Here is an 18,056-nt window from a genome sequence, read left to right as displayed (position 1 = left end):
CGGCGACCGGCAGGCTGATCGGCTGACGATTCGACGGCCGATTCGACGGCCGATTCGCCGCTTCTCCGCCCACCTTGGCACTTTGTTTCCCTTTAATCAATCAAGTACGCACTACTGTACAGATACCGGCAGAACGGCACGAGCTCGAGCGCAGGTACCCGTGCATCCGTCGATGAGAAGTTGCAAGGAATCGGACCGGCGATGGCACCGCAACGCAGATATGGCCACGACAGCACTCGTCTTCGAATTGGCGGGCGTATGGATCGCACCATATCGAGGGGGCCAGAGGGGGCGGGCTGCATCGGGCACGAGTTCGAACGCGCGACGAGGGGGGTTGGTCATGCCACGAGCCATGGCGCACGCGTCACTCCTCGCGCTACAGCGGTCGCCAGTCGCAATGCTTCACGGACGACTGCCGGCTGCGGCACGAGGAAGGCTGGCGATGACGACGAAACACGGTGATGGCAGCATTTCAGGGACGAAGCGTTCCCATGTATAATAACGAGTCACGCACGACGACGGTTGGGCGTGATTTCCTTCCCGCACGATGCACAGGCGATGGTGGTCTTTCATAGCGGTACTGGACATGGCTCCTCGTCGATTGGGAATCCTCCACAAGCCAGAGGGAGGCATGCTGTGGAGTTGTATATTCTTACGTCCTGTACAGTTATTAGTCGTCGAACAACATGGACATGAGTTGCGTCTTTGCCTTGGAGGATACGTACGTGTATGCGAGCCAGCAGGCGGACTGTACGGAGTAGGTGCGAGCAATATTCGCCATGCATCAGAGTATAAGTATGCACACACTCCGTGCCTACTTGCGGGTATTACTCCGTACAACGACCAACATTCCCATACTCAGTACTCCGTACTTGACACATAATTACTTATACTTACTTGCATGTATACGGAGTATTCGGAGTATTACTCTGTTGCAGTGTTGGCATCGAAGAGGTGACAAGCCGATCCCGTACGTCACGTGACCCCAGCGTTAGGCATGAGGCGACGAGCGAAGCCTTGCCTGGCATCGTATAGACCCCGTGACCCGTAACCATGACGGGGTTAAAAGACAACAATGCTGGAGACGAAGGATATGCGATGACGGCATCCACCACACCGACCCAGCCTATCGTATCCCAACCTGGCACACCCCCACCATCGCGTCGTCTGCCCGCGCTGTCGCTGCACTGCATTGCACGAGGCCGTCAAACTGCACCGTCGAGAGCCGTTTCCCCGTTGCTTCCCTCCCTCTGTCCCCAACAACTGTGAGACAAAGCTCTAGCCGCGACAAGACTCTGCTTGCCGTGCGCCTGACCTTTCCGACCCGTGCCGCCCTTCCATCTCCGACCCTTCCTTTCGGCCCTCGCAGGCCTGGACTTTACTTTGGATTCCGCAGGAACCCGACTGTCCCCTCCCGATCTGTCCTGTCCTGTCCTGTCCTGCCCTGCCCTGCGAGCCCATCTCGAAGCCGGTGGCCGATTCTGGTGCGAGCAATGTCGAAACGAAGCAGCGCCGTCAATACGGGCCTCGACGAGAGGGCTGGAAGCACAAGTGCCCTCGGCTCCCACGAGCGCGGTAGGTTCATGCAACGGCAGCCGCTTCCATAGGCATCTCGGACGACTGCGAACCGTTCTCCTGCTGACGTGAATCGGCCATCAAGTCGTCGACAAGCAAAAGATGCTGCTCTCGGCCGATGTCGGCCATTTTTCCCTCGTGCGAGCCATGCACTTGGCTGATCTCATCACACTCATGAATGGTAGCTTCCGCCGTCGGCTCTCCCCCGTCGTTGCTCATGGCTGATCAGATGTCGTCTGCTCGCTCGTCACAGGCTTCTGCGGCGTCATGTCCATCTTCTCGTCTCTGCGGTACTGTCTCGGCGACCCGAACGAGCACGCCAACGTGTGGATCGCGCTGGCTTTCTTGCCTTTCGGCTTGTTCTTTGACTTTTTCGATGGCAGGGTGGCACGATGGAGGCATAAGAGCAGCCTCATGGGACAGGAGCTGGACTCTCTCGCTGATTTGGTGCGCTCCAACCCCCTCCGACCTTCCCCCCCCCCCGCCTTCTCTCACCCCTCACCCTCGCATGGCGAGTTCGTGATTACTAACGGGCGCGCGTGGCCAGATTTCATTCGGCGTTGCACCCGCCGCTGTAGCGTTTACCATCGGCCTACGTTCCCTCGTCGACACTGCGGCGCTCGCCTTCTTCGTTCTTTGCGGCCTCACCCGTCTCGCCCGATTCAACGTCACGGCCGCCGTGCTACCCAAGGATGCATCTGGCAAGAGCCAGTACTTCGAGGGCACCCCCATCCCTACGTCGCTCGGCGTCGATGCAATCATGGCGTACTGGCTGTACAACGGCTCCGTCCTCGACCACCTTCCTCTCGGTGTCTGGTTGGAGGGGTCGGTCTTGGAGTTTCACCCTGTCGCCCTCATTTTCGTTCTACACGGGTGTATGATGACGAGCCGAACCATTCGCATCCCGAAACCTTGAGGCACTCTGTCTAGCGCGCCCAAGGGAATGGCTTTGACGACGTGGCAATGAACAGACGTCTGGCGTTGGCAATGTTATGGCGAACAACCTTGGCCCATTTTCCAAACTGTTCTCGTTTCCAACGATTATGTCACTGGCGTGTTTCAGTATCCGACTGGAGAGAAGGGATGATTAGAATCACAGCAGCATGGGATGCATATTGGTCCTGTAGCACACGAGACAGTGAAGACAATGGCCTTTGCCTTGTCTTGGTGGCCAATTTTGGCCTTTGCCAAGCAATGATTGGAATGAGAAAGGCCGTGTCTGTGGCTGTGACCTACAAAATCGACCATGGCATGGGGCAGCAATGCGAATGGCACATGGTCCATCCCCGGCCCTGTCCCGCACAAGGCCAACTTGTGGTGTCGGCAACCAAGTGACGGCCTGCAACCTTGAGACATGCCCAAGAGCCGGTGAAGCCGAGGAACCAATCCGTTAATGGCATATGGCCAGGTTGTCCCCCCTCCCCCCCCATGAAGCAGCATGACGTCGTTGATGCAGCATCTCGGCTCCTCAAACGCCTTTTCTGATTCTGACAATGGCAATACAGTGGTGATTACTGGACGACAGCATGTTTGTCGGGAGAATTCCAGCTCGCCCCGTCAACAATGCCACGTTGCATCTGGTGGTGCATCAAGCCCTCACTGCAGCTGCTTCTGCTACGCCCCAGGCCTGGGTCATGACCTGCATGTCGCGCTGAAAATCAACCTCATAAAAATGAAACGGTGAATCGGAAGGATGGTTCGTCTTTATTCTTCCATCGTAGTCGTACGCCGCCCATGCGAATGTACATTCGCATCCAGGGACACGGAGATGACTCTTCATACAGGAGAACCGGACTCGGGGTCACGACGACAAAGCCACAGTCGCTCAGGGTCGATACAGCGGCACTTGGGGGATCGGAAGCATCGGATAGGAGAAGCTAGATTCCTGCCAATCTGATGGTACGTGAAGGGAATCATGCGTTACAAGACATCCGTATCAGCAGCCTCGCTCAAGGCGACGTTAGCCCGCCGCCTCGAGGAAACTTGCCTGGCATCTGCAGGTTCAGTATGGTCGCCTCGCTATCCGTTCTACCTTCCGTCGGACGACTCCGGCCAATCGCTCCAGCTGAGGGTGTCGCATTCGATGTGGCCTGTTCGGAAGCCTCCACCTCGGGCAGGGCCTGAAACGCAGGCTCTTGTTGCGATTTGGTCATGGACACGCTGCCGGCTGTCATGATGACGACGGTTAGCTCATTCGGAGCGGAAACGAGGGCTTCGACATGAACAATACCATTCGCTTCTTTCGCCGAATCATCCGGCCTCCCGTTGCTGTCCTGGCGTTCCTCGACCGCGCGAGCCTCCTTATCGATCATGCTGCGCTCCACTTCCTGCTCGGCGACTTCGACGGGAGTTTGGCTCTCGGGCTCCGGATCTAGATATTCATGAGCCGCCACAGCTTGGGTGCCAAAGTATCCGTCGTCGACGGGCATCGAATGAGCCGGAGGTAGCGGCTCGCTCGTGTACGGGTTGACGCCATCGTTGCGCGCGTCTTGGCTGGCCATGGCGGCATGCGAATGAACGGCGTCCATGGGCGTTCGCGCCGTGCCGCCGTACCCCAGATGATCGTCCTGCTGGCTGTAGTGGGCGGTGGCGAAGGCCCCGGTGTCAGGTTGATATTCCTGACGGCCAGAGCTCACGCTAGAGGGTGATTGGGGGGCTTGTGAGCCTCGTTGCGCCTTGACTTGCATGTCGGATGGAAACCGCCCACCTGGTTGGGGTCGTCGGGATGCTGACTCGGGCCGCAGCTCCGGTTCGAGGCCGACTTGATTGGCGGAGAAGGGCTCGTCGTCATCCTCGTCGACGATGCCATCGCTGCTCATGGACCGACGGGAGGACTGGCTGAGGCTCCGGGAGTGGGTGCGCACAAACTGGCTGCGCTCCTCCGCCGTCTTCTCCGTCAGAGCCTTGATGTCCTCGTACCAGGCCATCATGGTATCGTGGCTCTCGGCCCGGAAGACCCAGGTGTGTCCCCTGTGCATGGTACCCGTCTGCCGGCCCTTGAGGATGAACTTGTTCGAGGCGCCGCCTTCGGTCGAGTGCGATCCCAGCTTCTGCTCCGGCAAGTAAAGGGACATGATGGGCGCCTGCGCCTTGTCCGCCGACTTGAACTCGTGGAGGTGCGTGGTAGAAAGGACATACCTGGAGGGCGCATCGCGTGAGCGTGAGCGCGAGACGGACGAGCGGAAGGGATAGGGACTCACCAGCCGGCGGTGTAACTCTTGAGGTACTTGCTCTTGCGCTCGAGCAGGCCCGCGCGAATCTCCTGAGCGGCAACGTGATCTTGGCCCGGGTAGTGGATCTGCTCGGGCGAGCGCATGGGAACGGTGGGATCGACGATCTGTCCGTCGTGGATCATGAAGTGGATCCATTCCTGGTCCTTGGGCATGGAAACGGGGCCGTCACGGAGCTCGCCCACGACGCCGTAGGCGTTGTCGGCCTCGCGCTTCAATATTCCGGCGTAGGCGTTGTACGCCTTCTGGATCTCGCCGACGACGATGGATTCCAGCTCTCGGCCGGAACTCTCGAGGTTCAGGTATGCCTGCCACGGACGAGTTAGCGGTTGTCCATCCGAGGCCCGCGGCATCATCGTCGGGCGACGGCGACGAGCCGTGCGTGTCCTTCACCTGATGGAGATAGTTTTCCTCGTCAATCTGGCGCTCGACCTGGTGGTCGACGGCAAGACGGAGCAGGTATGGGTCTTGCTTTCCCGTCGTCGAGGCCGAATTCACCTCGTTCTTGTCCAGGACGTTGACGAGGGCGGCCACAGCCTTGCGGGTGTGATCCATCTCGCGATCGACCGAGTTCTTGAAGTCGCCCGAAAGATTCTTGATTTCCTTGATCTTCTGCTGAAGGTCGCCGCGCAGACCCGTGATGGCGAGGATGACGTCTTCTTCGATCTCCTTGGCCTTGGCGGCCTCCTGGATGGCGGCCTTGTGGTAGTTCCGAAGGAATTGGAGTGCATCGTCGATGCCGGCCGAGGTGAGGAAATTGGCGGGGGTCGAGATGTTGTTGGCAACGTTTCCGAGCTTGACGAGGGACTTTGATCGTTGCTCATAGTGGGACTGGATCTCGCGGAAGTAGGAAATCAGGTCCTTGAGCACCTTGCGCCACGCTATCGGCCCGCTCAGCATCCATTCATCCGTCGTCTGCCATCCAGCCGACGGCACGGGACTGAGTTCGGGGGGTCGGAGGGCTTACTCTGGAACCTGACGACGAGCACGTCGGTGGGGGTGCCCGACGTCGGGACAGGACAGTAGAACGCGCTCGTGACGTCTTCCGCATCGGCGGCGGACTGGATGATGAGGCTTCGCACGCTGCCGGCTCTGTTGCTGCGACGGCTGCTGCTGCGACGCCGCATCGAGCTCTTCTTCTTCAGCGTATTATTCCTCGTCGAGAGAGACTGGTCGTCGGCAGTGGAGAAACTGCGGATGGAGTAGGTTCGCTCCATGTTGTCGACGATGAACGGAGCTGGAGCTGGCTCGGGCTCGTTCACTGGCGTCCACCGTCGGTAGATGGATCAAGCTCGGCACGGGGGGGGGGGGGGGGGGGGCAGGCAAAAGGGGATTGCGTCGTGCAGCTCGTCGATGGTGAGATGAGGAGGAGGTCTGGGGGGAGGTCGAAAGGGTAGGTCCAAGGGTAGGTCCAAGGGTAGGTCCAAGGGTAGGTTGAGGGGAGCGAGTAGGTAGGCGCTGTACGAGGCGAATTGATGATGCTTTGAAATGATGGTTTGCATAGGCTGCTGCTGCTGCTGCTATTGGACGACAAGGAAGCCGTGGGAGATGTGAGAGGAGGATCATGTCATGCAGGGGTGTGTGCTGGAACGAGGGTCCATGACGGAGATGCCGTTCAATTCGAATGCGGGGGGCAGTTTGTCAGTGGAGCAAGCCGAAAGTGCGAACTAAGTGGAAGGCTAGCGCACCAAGTAGGCACTGTACGGAGTAAGTACAAGCACAGTGGCTGTGTAGTACAGAGCACTGTACCCAGTATTGCTCGCAGGAACAGTGAGTACTTGTAAGGTTCAGTGCTCAAGCATGCACTAATTACAGGCGGTTGTTGTACGCAGCAGGTACTAGGTAGGTACTCTGAACATGTTGAGAAATACCTGCCAGAGGGATGTGGATACCTGGACTGTGCTGTACGGATGCGGAGGACCGATGGGAAGTGCCTAGTGCATTTTAATGCGGACATTGCCAAATGGTCAAGTAAGTAAGTACATGATCAAGTACATGTACTTTATCATGACATACAACGACTGTAATAATTCCATTGTGTACTGTATTACTGCGTACTTCAGGTACAACCGCATCTTGACCTGTACTTACCTAGTAGTTGTAGGCACCTAGTATGGTGGACCATTGGTGGTATACCGCCTGCAGAGGAGGGGGGGCGCGGGGGCGAGGCCAGAGGGTACCTACTAGGTACCTAGAGACTCAGTCTACCTAGTACTTGGCAAGTGGACCGCATACGGAAACGTCATGTACTGTAATACTTAAGTACTTAATACTTACTCCGTACATGTACCTAGTACTTGCAGTACATGCATGCAAGTTCATTTGCAGGTACGGAATACTACGCTGAGTGTACATGCCAGTGCAGTCGTGCGGTGCACACCTTCTAGGTGTACCTGTATGAATTTCGGATTAGGATATGGTGTATTATTACATGTACTCTGTACTCCGTATCGGCAACGCATACAAATCCCATGCACATGCGATCCCATGCACATGCGGGAGCTCCTCCAAATTCCACCTCAACGTCTCAGTATGTAGGACGAGGATAGTTGCCGAACATGGATGCAAGCATACTTGATACTCCTATAAGGAGAGGTCGCGCCAACGGGGCAGGCGGTTCGACCGGCAACGACGGTGCGGGAGGTGGCACGCATCCACCAAGGTTCCAACGCCAGCTGGACTGCTCCCTATACTCTGCCCATGTAGCCTCCTGGAAGCACTCCATAGGACCCTCGTACCATGTCCGTCACGCTTCGTCCATGCAGACGCTCGCGGGCACTACATACGCGAGCCTGCTCCTGATCGGATGGCCGCTACGCCTGCCTGGTGGTCAAGAAGATGGGCAGGGTTCCTACTACCTGCTGTCAAGGCGAGGAGTCTCGGTGGATTGGCACCGCCATTTTCTCGCAACCTCACGGCTAGCCGGAGGTGGGCCGGCTAACGGTTATCCAGACGCCTTCACCCCATGACCTCTTCCGTGCCCGCTGTGTTTGACAACCCCGGTAGGATATGTGGTAGTAGTATGGCGGGAACGCGTGGCGTCGAGAGCAATGCCAAAGCACACAAAGTTCAAGTTATCGGGGCACAACGTTACCTGACTTGCAACATAGAAAACATGCATGTAAAATCTCTACGCATTTCTTTTCTCGTCGTATTCTTCGGGGACCAATTGTACCTTTGTCGTAAGACAGCTTCGGTAGCTTGCAGTTTTGCCATCGCCCTCGTCGTCTGCGTGCTGCCGCTGGCGTCTGCCTCGTCGGCGCGGTCCATCTTGCTTCCGCTTCTTCGCCGCGCAGCGCCGCACCCGTCCGCTCCATCACTGCACGACCTGAGCGCACCATGGTTAGCTCCTTGACCTTTGACGGGGGCATCTTTCTCTTCCCCGCGCGGGAGACGAAGACGAACCTTTTCCCGCAAAACTCCCAGCCATTGCGCCGCACTGACTCCCTGGTCCGCCCGGTCTTCCACAAGCAACGTCTGGGCCCAGAGCTTGAGGCTCGGCTCGCCGTCCTCGCGCACAATGTACAGGTGCGGGACGGTGATGCTCCCGACGCCGAGCGACCTGTGATCCCTGCTCTTCTGGATCACGGCCCTGACCCGCTCGTTGAAGTCTCCCTCGAGCTCGGGGACGCGGCCCTTCCCGACCTGCAGCTGCGTTCGGTCCTCGATGCCGAAGACGTCTCCGACCAGCTGCGGCACGGCGTCGCGGCCGACCCAGAGGAACTGCGTCTGCCCGTCGTCGATGAGGTACAGGCCGTACGACATGAGCCGTTCCGACGACAGGTTCACGGGCGGCGGCAGGATGATCTGGCCCGTCTGCTCGTCGGGCGTGCCGGCGTTGTCGGGCATGTCGTGCAGGGAGTAGAGCCTGGGGTAGATGTAGCGCATCAGGAGCGGCACGGGAAGCGTCGACAGGAGACACAGCGCGGCCGACCGGATGTCGGACGGGATCTGCGTCGACTTCCGGAGCCCGACGTTCTTGATGAGGCCGAGGAACAGCACGGGCAGGCCGCGCAGGTTGGCCGGGAACTGGAGGCCGCCGCCGCCCATGCTGCCGCCGCCGAGCTCCTTCTTGAACGTCTGCAGGAGCTCGGTGAGCTTGGCCTGCAGGGCGTCGCGCGCCGCCTCGAGCCCGCTGCCGAGCGTTCGCTCGACCGCCTTGTGGCTGAAGTAGGTGGTGATGGCGCACTGGTCGGCCGAGGCGTAGACGTCGGACAGGTTGGTCGTCGTCGGCAGGGCCAGGGTGATGACGCGGATGCGACGCTCGCCGTTGCACGTCGTGTGCAGCACGGCCGCCTGCAGGCAGACAAAGTTCTTGGTGATGTTCTCGTCGATGGCCACCTCGACGACGTAGCATTGGTCTCGCGGGAAGGCGGGGAAGGCGCACAGGTCCGAGCTGCGGTTGAAGAAGTTGCCGTAGAAGGTGTTCATGCGCAGGCCCGTCGTGGCGCGCACGCGGAGGACGGCCTCGAGGCCGATCTCCGACGACAGGTAGTCGCTGAACTCGGAGGCGAACTTGAGCGCGTCCTCGGGCCGCGACGCGTGCCAGCCGGGGTAGAACCAGGTCTGGCCGCCCGTGTATCGCGGGAGGTTGCTGAGGGAGGCGACGTCCTGGTACTGCGACGAGAACAGAAACATGTCGATGGAGACCTGGTTCTTGGAGCACTCGACGGCGAAGCTCTTGTAGAAGCTGTTGCCCGTCTGCAGCAGGCCGCCCTCCTTGGACGTGCCCAGCAGCTTCTTGTCCTCCCGCATGTCCAGCTTGCCGGTGCCGACGTTCGGCAGCGAGGCGGTGAGGACGACGATCTTGCCGCCGAGAGGCGAGATGAGCTTGTGGCCGGCGCGGAGGGCGGCGCCCATGCAGGAGCCGTTGTTCTGGTTGTTCAGGAACATGTCGGGCAGCTTCTGCAGGAACCTCTCGATGCTCTGCCGGCTCTCCGTCAGCGGCACCAGGAGGTCGTGAGGGACGGGGAGGAAGGGCTCGTCGAGGTCGCTGACGACGAGCATCTTGGTCTCGGCACCCTCGTCGGCGTCCTTGGGGATGGAGAAGTAGTGCAGGCCGGCGTCGACGGCGACGAAGCCGAGGCGCGTTCGCCTGTCCGCGTTGGGTATCCGGTTCAGGCTGTCGAGTATCGTCCGGGCCGCGGTGGCGAGCAGGCCGTTGGACACGGCGGCGTAGCTCACGTCGACGACGAAGAGGTAGACGAGCGGCTGGGGCGGGCGGACCATGTACTCCTGCGGGGCGACGAACTCGACGACCGAGTGGTTGAGCTCGTGGCGCTGCCACCTGTCCACCGTCTGCTGCGCCGCGGCGTCCCAGTCAAAGGCTTGGGGGACGTCGTTGCTGAGGTTGCACATGTTGCACCTCCAGCGGTGGCCGTGGTCGAGGAAGGTGACGAAGGGGTTGATGTACGTTCGGCATCGGCGGCAGCGCGAGATGACCTGGTCCTGCACGACGGGCACGTGGTCCTCGTCGTCGTGCAGCGAGCCGTACGGCTGGATGACGAGGGCAAAGGGCAGCTTCGACTTCTTGAGCAGGGAGTTGGTGGTGGGCACGGCGTTGAGCGTCGAGCGAGTGTACCGCGGAGGGCAGTTGGAATCGGGCGACGGCGTCACGCTTGTCTGCAGCATCCGACGTTAGCCAACGGCCGTCCACCTCGGCGGCTACCGACGGACGTTCGGGGAGGAGGCGGCTCGGCACGAACATTGGGGGGCAGGACGATCGGCGGCGGCGGGAGGTCGAGCTCGGCGACGGAGAAGGGCTGGTTCATCAGGTCGGTGGGGTAGAGCTGGTTCAAAGGTCCAGCCCGGTGCCCTTGGGCCGCCGCCGGCTGCTGCTGCTGCTGCTGCTGCTGCTGCGCATCGGCCTGGCCACCGAGATGCATGCCGCCCATGGCCTGGCTGATGTCCGCCACGCCGGCCTGGCCAAGCTGGGCGCCGCCGACGGGCGCGGGATATCCTTGATCGGGGGCCGCCGGATAGGCAGGGTGGGCGCCCTGCTGAGCCGGCTGCTGCTGCTGCTGCATCCCGGGCTGCCCGTACTGGTAGGCAGCACCTCCAGCCTGCTGGGCGTCGGGTTGTGGGTAGCCTCCGTAGGCTGCCGGTTGCTGCTGGCCGGCAGCAGGGATGCCGTACTGCTGGGCGCCGCCTTGCAGCTGGGCGTTGGTCGTGGCATTGGCGCCGGTGCCTACGTCGAACGCGCCGGCGGCGTATCCCCTCTTCTTCTTCTTGCCAGGAGCAGCGCCGGCGTCCGGCTGGCCCGTCTCCGTCTGGGCCGGCTGGCCGAACTGCTGCTGCTCGCTGCCGGGGAATTGACCGTGACCGGCGCTCGAGGGGGCCGACATGGTGGTGCTCGGGCGGGATTCCGCTGCGACGTGTTGCTGGGTGGCTCGTGGCGAGAGTCGGGGAGCGTGGTGCCCGGCTGAGCTGAAGCGGGACGAGGGACGTGGACAGCTCCGCGGACGCGGCAGACGCTGTTCGGAATCGGGTTGAAATGGAAGAATAGGCTCTGCGACGGGAGGAAAGAAGTTGGCGGGGGAGGGGGAGGGCGTCGCCGTCGCCCTAGTCGTGGATTGAGGTGGCCAGATGACGATGATGGAAGGATGCTGAGGGAAGCTGATGGTGTGGGAGCTTGGCCTGTCCTCGGTCCCGGTACGTCGTGACTGTTTGCTGCTGTGTCCTCTTCCTAGCTAGCCCGGCGTGGGAGGCAGCGAATTGCAGCGCAGCAAGCGTACGGCCCGCCTCTCGGAGCCCCACGCCGCTGATTAGTTAAGAATATACTGTACTTTGTTCTTTCCGGCCACATTGACCAAAGTATTGATGCCATGCATCATAACTGTAGGAAATTCGTCAAGGTTTCCTATCAAACGTTCTATCGTGACTACAGTATACACGAAGTGCTATTCAATTATATGCTGAATTCTGCCATCCGGCAGTGTAACCACACGTAATTTCAGTGGCAGTTCAGTGTTGCTCTGTACGGCCTTTGGTACTTTGTGCATGAAATAAACTACCATCTCTTTCCTAGACGCTGTCAGATAATTATATGTACTGTAAGGAATTAGGTTGTTGATAGAGGTACGGAGTACGGAGTACATCGCCATTATCACATTTGATCCACACATATTCTTGAGAGCTCTGACTGTATTATTACTGCAAGTACAGTACATTTCCTTTGGAGAGCTTACTGCAAGGATGGTAGTGACAATATCTCCATCACGTGACGATGTGATGCCTTGTTCACGGACAAAGTCATGTCGTGAGGTGGAATATCCCTCCAGATGGATTCACCTGCGACAGACAGGTCGCCCTACGTTCATTGCAGCTTCCAGGACTCATTGTTCGTTGCTGTGTCCTCGACGCAGGTAACGAGATAACGCGTAGGCAAGTACGTGCTACGGGTTAGCGTGGTGGGTGATTGGACTTTCAGTACCTAATACCTAGTACTTGTACAGTAAGTACAACTAAGTACTAGTAATGTGTGTGGGCTGCGAGCAAGATGTTATACATGTAGGTGCAAGTATGGTATGGTAGGCATGTATGCACATGTAATTCCATGTATATATGCATATGCACTTGCATGTATATGCATATGCACTTGCATGTATATGCATATGCACTTGCATGTATATGCATATGCACTTGCATGTATATGCATATGCACTTGGTGTGTAGAGTGCATGCAAGTAAGTAAGTATGTGCGTGCATACGGCTCAGGTCAAAAACACCGTCATCCAAAGGGGCAGATGGTAGCCTGTACGGGGTGATGCGGAATTCAGAGCAGGCAGGTTGGGCCGAGTATCTCTACTAATACGGAGTGTTTCTTCCTGCTACCTGTACTCCGTACTGTACAGCACATACTTACAGCGGTTGTACATACTACCTACCAGGTAGGTGGGTGAGTGCCTACAGTACAGTACTCACTACCCAAGTCAATTACTCGCTACCCAAGTCAATTACTCACTACCCAAGTCAATACATGTACAATACAAGTACCTGTAGTATTACGAGTGCTGTACTCGCGTACAGTACTCCGTACTCCGTACATGGCATTGGCAAAGTATTACTGCACTAAATAACACTAGGACCGCATGTACTGTACTTTGGGAGTAACCGTGCGTCATCAACCACTACGCAACTGCGGGGCTATCGCTGACCTTCACCCACAGCATACTCCGTACTGTATACCCGCTTGCTCACGAGTGCCTACCACTGTAGTGAGGCCTGGTAGAGCCGCCCCTTTCCGCCGGATCTCAACAGTTTTTGAAAACAGCTAAATATCATCCGCAGTCCATCCATACTACTCAGCTTCGGAGTTCTCCGCACCCATACAGAGTACTGGCAAATTACTGCATGTCACAGGCCCATCCCGGTGGATATGCAGCTTTGTCAAACGCCCTTTACGTAGCTCGTCTTGCCCATATTCTTTGCTCTTATTCATGTTGTCACGCCTCACGACCATCAAGAGCTCCTTTCGGTCCACTCGCACATTTCTTTGCTCTTATTCATGTTGTCACGCCTCACGACCATCAAGAGCTCCTTTCGGTCCACTCGCACATTTCTGAAGCGCCTTCTACCTCCCTCGTTCTCCTCGACGGCCTCCCGTACCACGACCGCCATCATGGCCACGACCAAGGCGGGCACTTCTGCCCGGCTCGCAAAGTTGAGGCAACTGATGGAGGAGCGAAAGGTTCACGTCTACAGTAGGAGGCGGCCCTCCAACCCTCCCATCCCCGCCGTCGTCGCTGATGCATACTCCCACGACAAATAGTCATCCCGTCCGAGGATAGCCATAGCTCCGAGTACATCGCCGAATGTGACGCCCGTCGTGAGTTCATCTCGGGCTTCACCGGCTCCGCTGGCTGTGCCGTCGTCACCCTGCAAGCCGCTGCCTTGGCCACCGATGGCCGATACTTCAATCAGGCGGCCAAGGAGCTGGACGACAACTGGACCCTGCTCAAGCAAGGGCTCCAGGACGTCCCGACGTGGCAGGAGTGGGCGGCCGAACAGGCGGCAGGCGGCAAGACGGTCGCCGTCGACCCAACCCTGCTCCCCGGCCCCGCGGCCAAGACGCTCGCCGATCAGATACGCAAGGCTGGCGGCCATGACCTGCTGCCCCTCGATGAAAATCTCGTCGATGTGGTTTGGGCCGACGGACGACCGTCCCGTTCCCGCCAACCCGTCACCGTCCTCCCCGACGAAGTCGCCGGAAAATCTGTGAGGAGCAAGATCGCCGACCTCCAGCAAGAACTGGCCAAGAAGAGCTGCCCGGGCTTCTTCGTCTCGATGTTGGACGAAGTCGCCTGGCTCTTCAACCTCCGTGGCAGTGACATCCCCTACAATCCCGTGTTCTTCTCCTACGCCATCGTCACCCCGAACGCCGCCGTGCTCTACATTGATGAATCCAAGCTCAACAAGACGAGCATCGCCCATCTGACGGCCAATGACGTCCAGGTCAAGCCCTACGATGCCTTCTTCGCCGACATTCACTCGGATTACAAAGCGAAGAATGAGCCGTCGGCGAAGGCCACTCCTTCGAGCTTCCTCATGTCGAACAGGGGGTCCTGGGCTCTGCACCGTGCTCTCGGAGGCGAGGGCTCCGTGGAGGAGACTCGGAGTCCTGTCGGTGACGCCAAGGCCATCAAGAACGACGTCGAGTTGGAGGGCTTCCGCGCCTGCCACGTCAGGGATGGCGCTGCTTTGATCGAGTACTTTGCTTGGCTCGAGGACCAGCTCGTCGCCCAAAAGGCTACCTTGGACGAGGTCCAGGCGGCCGACAAGCTGGAAGAATTGCGGTCCAAGAAACAGCACTTTGTTGGCTTGTCCTTCCCCACCATCTCCTCGACTGGTCCCAAGTAAGTGGAAGTTGAATCCTCCCCCCCTGTTGTCGTGGTCATCCTCTGGCAGTAGAGATGGCCGAGTGCTGGCGGCGAGGCACGATAGGGCAACCGGGAAGATGGAAGAACTGACATGGTCGTCCTTCAAGCGCCGCCATCATTCACTACCAACCTGAAAAGGGAAAGTGTGCGACCATCGACCCGGCGAGCGTGTACCTTTGCGACTCTGGAGCGCAATATTTGGACGGCACAACCGATACGACCCGGACGCTGCACTTTGGCAACCCTACGGAGGCGGAGAAGGAGGCATACACTCTTGTTCTCAAGGGTGTCATTTCTCTCGACACCGCCGTTTTCCCCAAGGGAACGACTGGCTTTGCCCTGGATTGCCTGGCGCGCCAGCACCTCTGGGTGAGTTTTATCCCTTGCTTATCTATCCCATGGCGCCCACATCGGAAAGACACGGCCGCTAACGAATGTTAGAAAACCGGCTTGGACTACCGACACGGCACCGGCCATGGCGTCGGTTCCTATCTGAACGTTCACGAGGGGCCCATCGGCATCGGCACTCGTATCCAGTACACCGAGGTTCCCCTGGCGCCCGGCAATGTCCTGTCCAACGAACCGGGGTACTACAAGGACGGCCACTTTGGAATCCGGATCGAGAACATCATGATGGTCAAGGAAGTCAAGACGGAGCAGTGTTTCGGGGACAAGCCATTCCTCGGCTTTGAACACGTGACGATGGTGCCATACTGCCAGAGGATGATCAACACGAGCCTGTTGACGAGCGTGGAGAAGAAGTGGATCAACGAGTACAACGCAGAGGTGCTGGAGAAGACGAAGGGGTTCTTTGCGGATGACAAGTTGACAACGGCATGGCTCGTCCGAGAAACGCAGCCAATCGCTTGAAAAGAGGCAGGGGACGTGTAGCGGTTTGCATTGAGGATATGGAGCAAGCGGCATTACAGCTGTACAAAGGCAGCTAGGATGAATGTAAAGACAAACGAGGATGCAAACCACGGGTATTCGGCGCCAATGGTAGCCAAGGACGGCATGCGGATGACAAGTTGACAACGGCATGGCTCGTCCGAGAAACGCAGCCAATCGCTTGAAAAGAGGCAGGGGACGTGTAGCGGTTTGCATTGAGGATATGGAGCAAGCGGCATTACAGCTGTACAAAGGCAGCTAGGATGAATGTAAAGACAAACGAGGATGCAAACCACGGGTATTCGGCGCCAATGGTAGCCAAGGACGGCACTCCAGGCCATTGCATCGGGTTCAGACCAAGGAGACGTAGCGATTCCAACCCCCGGCGCGAGGCCAGCTACTTTCAGGTCAGCACACTGCCCAATGTCCTCATGGGCGGTACATGTTCTCGGATGAAAGGGGAACGGGTGAACATGGTGGCGGAGGGGAGGGCAAGTGACGGACCTGAGACGCGATGACGACAAACATGCCCCCGACCACGAGGAGGGTTCGGGAGAAAAGGGTGGCGACAACAGCAGCGACAAGACCTGGACGATGCGTGGACGACGCATGAGCGCGATTCACAGAGACGCTAGAGGATTGCAATCGGAGCACGAATGTCTATTCCACGTACGTACCGGCGAGGCTACCACTAGAAACCTGCTTTATCCGTTGCTGTGAAGGTTTGGCATCGATTTGTTGATGCCATGAATGTGGGCGACGGGGCGATTGGTACGCATCCAGTCGAATGGGAGACGTGATTCCGGCACCGAAGCATGTGCCTTGGCCGACGCCGACGCCGACACCGACAGCAACGAGACGGGTAGCGGTACGCCACGCGGTTGGACGGAAAAGCATCCCGCTGCTCATGGCTGCCACCGACGTCTGAAGTTGTAGAGGCAGGGCGGATAGCGAGGCAGCGAGGGTCGCGAGGCAGAGAGGCAGAGAGGCAGAGAGGTAGGACGCGCTAGATAGACCTTTGCGAAAAGCTGTTGCGGGGCTGGTTGTTGAGCTGCAAGCAACGCAAGCAACTGCTCGAGAGGTTTGGAGTTGAAAATTGGTCGAGAAATGACGTCGGCTTGCGAGCTGAGTGCGAGCTGGCTGCTTCGGATAATTATTATTACGCCAGACGCCAATTGCGCCGCGCCCCTTTCCCCATCGTCTTCGTTTGGCAATAACCCATTCCAGTCAAGAGACAGATCGCTTGCTATCACAGACAGCGTTTGCCGCCCAGTGCCATCTCCCGGATTCAAAATGCAAATACGGAGTACCTCTAGCAATATCCGGCAAAGATGGCCATCCAAGGGCCATGGGCGCAGAAAGATGCCACGTCCCGACTCTGCGCTCGGCATACCAATGAGTCGAGGCACATTGAATAGAGCTGACAGATGCCAACCCGTATCACATACCTCAGCCCCCAGGTCTGTCGAGACCCGCATTGATCTTCATTTCGGACGAGGGCGGCCCAAGTAACATGGATGGCCGGTACGCTCAGCGTGCGACTGTTCGCCGTGGATATCAAACCCACAAGGTCGGACAACGGCAGATGCGAAGCGGCGCGAAGCAGGTGCAGTGTCGGTCGAGGCCGCGTGAAACGCCTGCGAGCATGCCTGCCTGCGGTTGAAAAGAGGATGCAGAAATAAGATCAAGTTCAGCCCAAGCCGGCCCAAACACCTCGAATCCGTCTCGCAAGCTGTATATCTTTCTGCATAATCGTCACTCGTTTGGCGTGGAAAGCACAGAGTTGGGCATCCTCGAAGAGGTGGACCATGAAGGCCTCGGCGGCTTCTTGGAGTGCTTGAATCGCCTGGCTCTGCCACCGGAATTCGCGTCCTCGAGGACGGCAGTTCATGCCAATTTCGCGTACCTGGAGGTGGCCAAGGGCGATGAGCAAAAGCGCAGGGTGGAAGGATGCGAGCCGTGCTTGGGGGAAACGTACCAATCGCATAAAGGGTAGTTTTAGCAGCAGAAGCTTCGTCCCGCTCTGGTATTGTCTGATTTCTTGCAAGGCACGCGTTCCCGGCCGGTAGCGACGGTGTTTCACGGGAACCGGGTCACCAGCTAGGGGACAAGAGCGGTTTGCGTCAGTGTGCTACCTCGGCCATGGGGCAGGCTGGTCATGGGAGCTTTACCTTGGACATCTCCAGACCGGGGTCGACGGGGAGCCGATGAGGTGGCCAGCCTCGCAGGAGCCATAACCTGATGTGTGAGGGAGTAGCGTGAGCTGGCGATGCGCTCGACGTGCGTTGAAACGGACAGCAGAGCGCGGGATTCGGTAGAGTGATGCGCGGAAATTGCTGGGGATGGATGGCGCGAACGAGGGTCCAAGGCGGACGTGTCACGAGAGGAAGGGGAATCAAGACGATGGAGTCTCGCGTAGCTAATGAAGAAGCTTCATGCGAAGAATACAGGTGTGTCGCCGGTATGAAGCGCGTTGCGAAGACTG

At 58.5% G+C, this 18,056-nt stretch overlaps 6 protein-coding genes across 6 annotated transcripts; 2 read left to right on the top strand and 4 right to left on the bottom strand.

Moving 5' to 3' along the window:
- Positions 1–1,493: 1,493 nt before the first annotated feature.
- DCS_08029 (uncharacterized protein) lies at positions 1,494–2,491 on the top strand (the record flags this gene model as incomplete). The annotated part of the gene is made up of 4 exons (XM_040805311.1): positions 1,494–1,575; positions 1,661–1,756; positions 1,829–2,022; positions 2,123–2,491. The coding sequence occupies 4 exons, from the start codon at positions 1,494–1,496 to the stop codon at positions 2,489–2,491; spliced, it is 741 nt and encodes a 246-aa protein (XP_040655415.1).
- A 1,033-nt stretch (positions 2,492–3,524) lies between these two features.
- DCS_08028 (PH domain protein) lies at positions 3,525–6,022 on the bottom strand (the record flags this gene model as incomplete). The annotated part of the gene is made up of 4 exons (XM_040805310.1): positions 3,525–4,713; positions 4,776–5,113; positions 5,199–5,686; positions 5,773–6,022. 4 exons carry the CDS (start codon positions 6,020–6,022, stop codon positions 3,525–3,527), a joined length of 2,265 nt encoding a protein of 754 aa, XP_040655414.1.
- A 1,913-nt stretch (positions 6,023–7,935) lies between these two features.
- On the bottom strand, positions 7,936–11,149 carry DCS_08027 (Protein transport protein SEC24; the record flags this gene model as incomplete). Its single annotated transcript, XM_040805309.1, has 3 exons — positions 7,936–8,088; positions 8,211–10,427; positions 10,511–11,149. The coding sequence occupies 3 exons, from the start codon at positions 11,147–11,149 to the stop codon at positions 7,936–7,938; spliced, it is 3,009 nt and encodes a 1,002-aa protein (XP_040655413.1).
- A 2,276-nt stretch (positions 11,150–13,425) lies between these two features.
- DCS_08026 (putative Xaa-Pro aminopeptidase P) lies at positions 13,426–15,553 on the top strand (the record flags this gene model as incomplete). The annotated part of the gene is made up of 4 exons (XM_040805308.1): positions 13,426–13,507; positions 13,576–14,659; positions 14,791–15,052; positions 15,125–15,553. The coding sequence occupies 4 exons, from the start codon at positions 13,426–13,428 to the stop codon at positions 15,551–15,553; spliced, it is 1,857 nt and encodes a 618-aa protein (XP_040655412.1).
- Positions 15,554–15,809: 256 nt separating this feature from the next.
- On the bottom strand, positions 15,810–16,480 carry DCS_08025 (uncharacterized protein; the record flags this gene model as incomplete). Its single annotated transcript, XM_040805307.1, has 3 exons — positions 15,810–15,968; positions 16,076–16,202; positions 16,245–16,480. 3 exons carry the CDS (start codon positions 16,478–16,480, stop codon positions 15,810–15,812), a joined length of 522 nt encoding a protein of 173 aa, XP_040655411.1.
- A 781-nt stretch (positions 16,481–17,261) lies between these two features.
- DCS_08024 (histone H3-like centromeric protein cse-4) lies at positions 17,262–17,806 on the bottom strand (the record flags this gene model as incomplete). The annotated part of the gene is made up of 3 exons (XM_040805306.1): positions 17,262–17,477; positions 17,550–17,671; positions 17,743–17,806. 3 exons carry the CDS (start codon positions 17,804–17,806, stop codon positions 17,262–17,264), a joined length of 402 nt encoding a protein of 133 aa, XP_040655410.1.
- Positions 17,807–18,056: the final 250 nt, after the last annotated feature.

Source organism: Drechmeria coniospora, chromosome 03 (genome assembly GCF_001625195.1).
Source record: "Drechmeria coniospora strain ARSEF 6962 chromosome 03, whole genome shotgun sequence".
Lineage (NCBI taxonomy): Eukaryota > Fungi > Ascomycota > Sordariomycetes > Hypocreales > Ophiocordycipitaceae > Drechmeria > Drechmeria coniospora.
The sequence above is the reverse complement of the archived record's forward strand: the minus strand, read 5'-3'. Positions and strand labels throughout refer to the sequence as shown.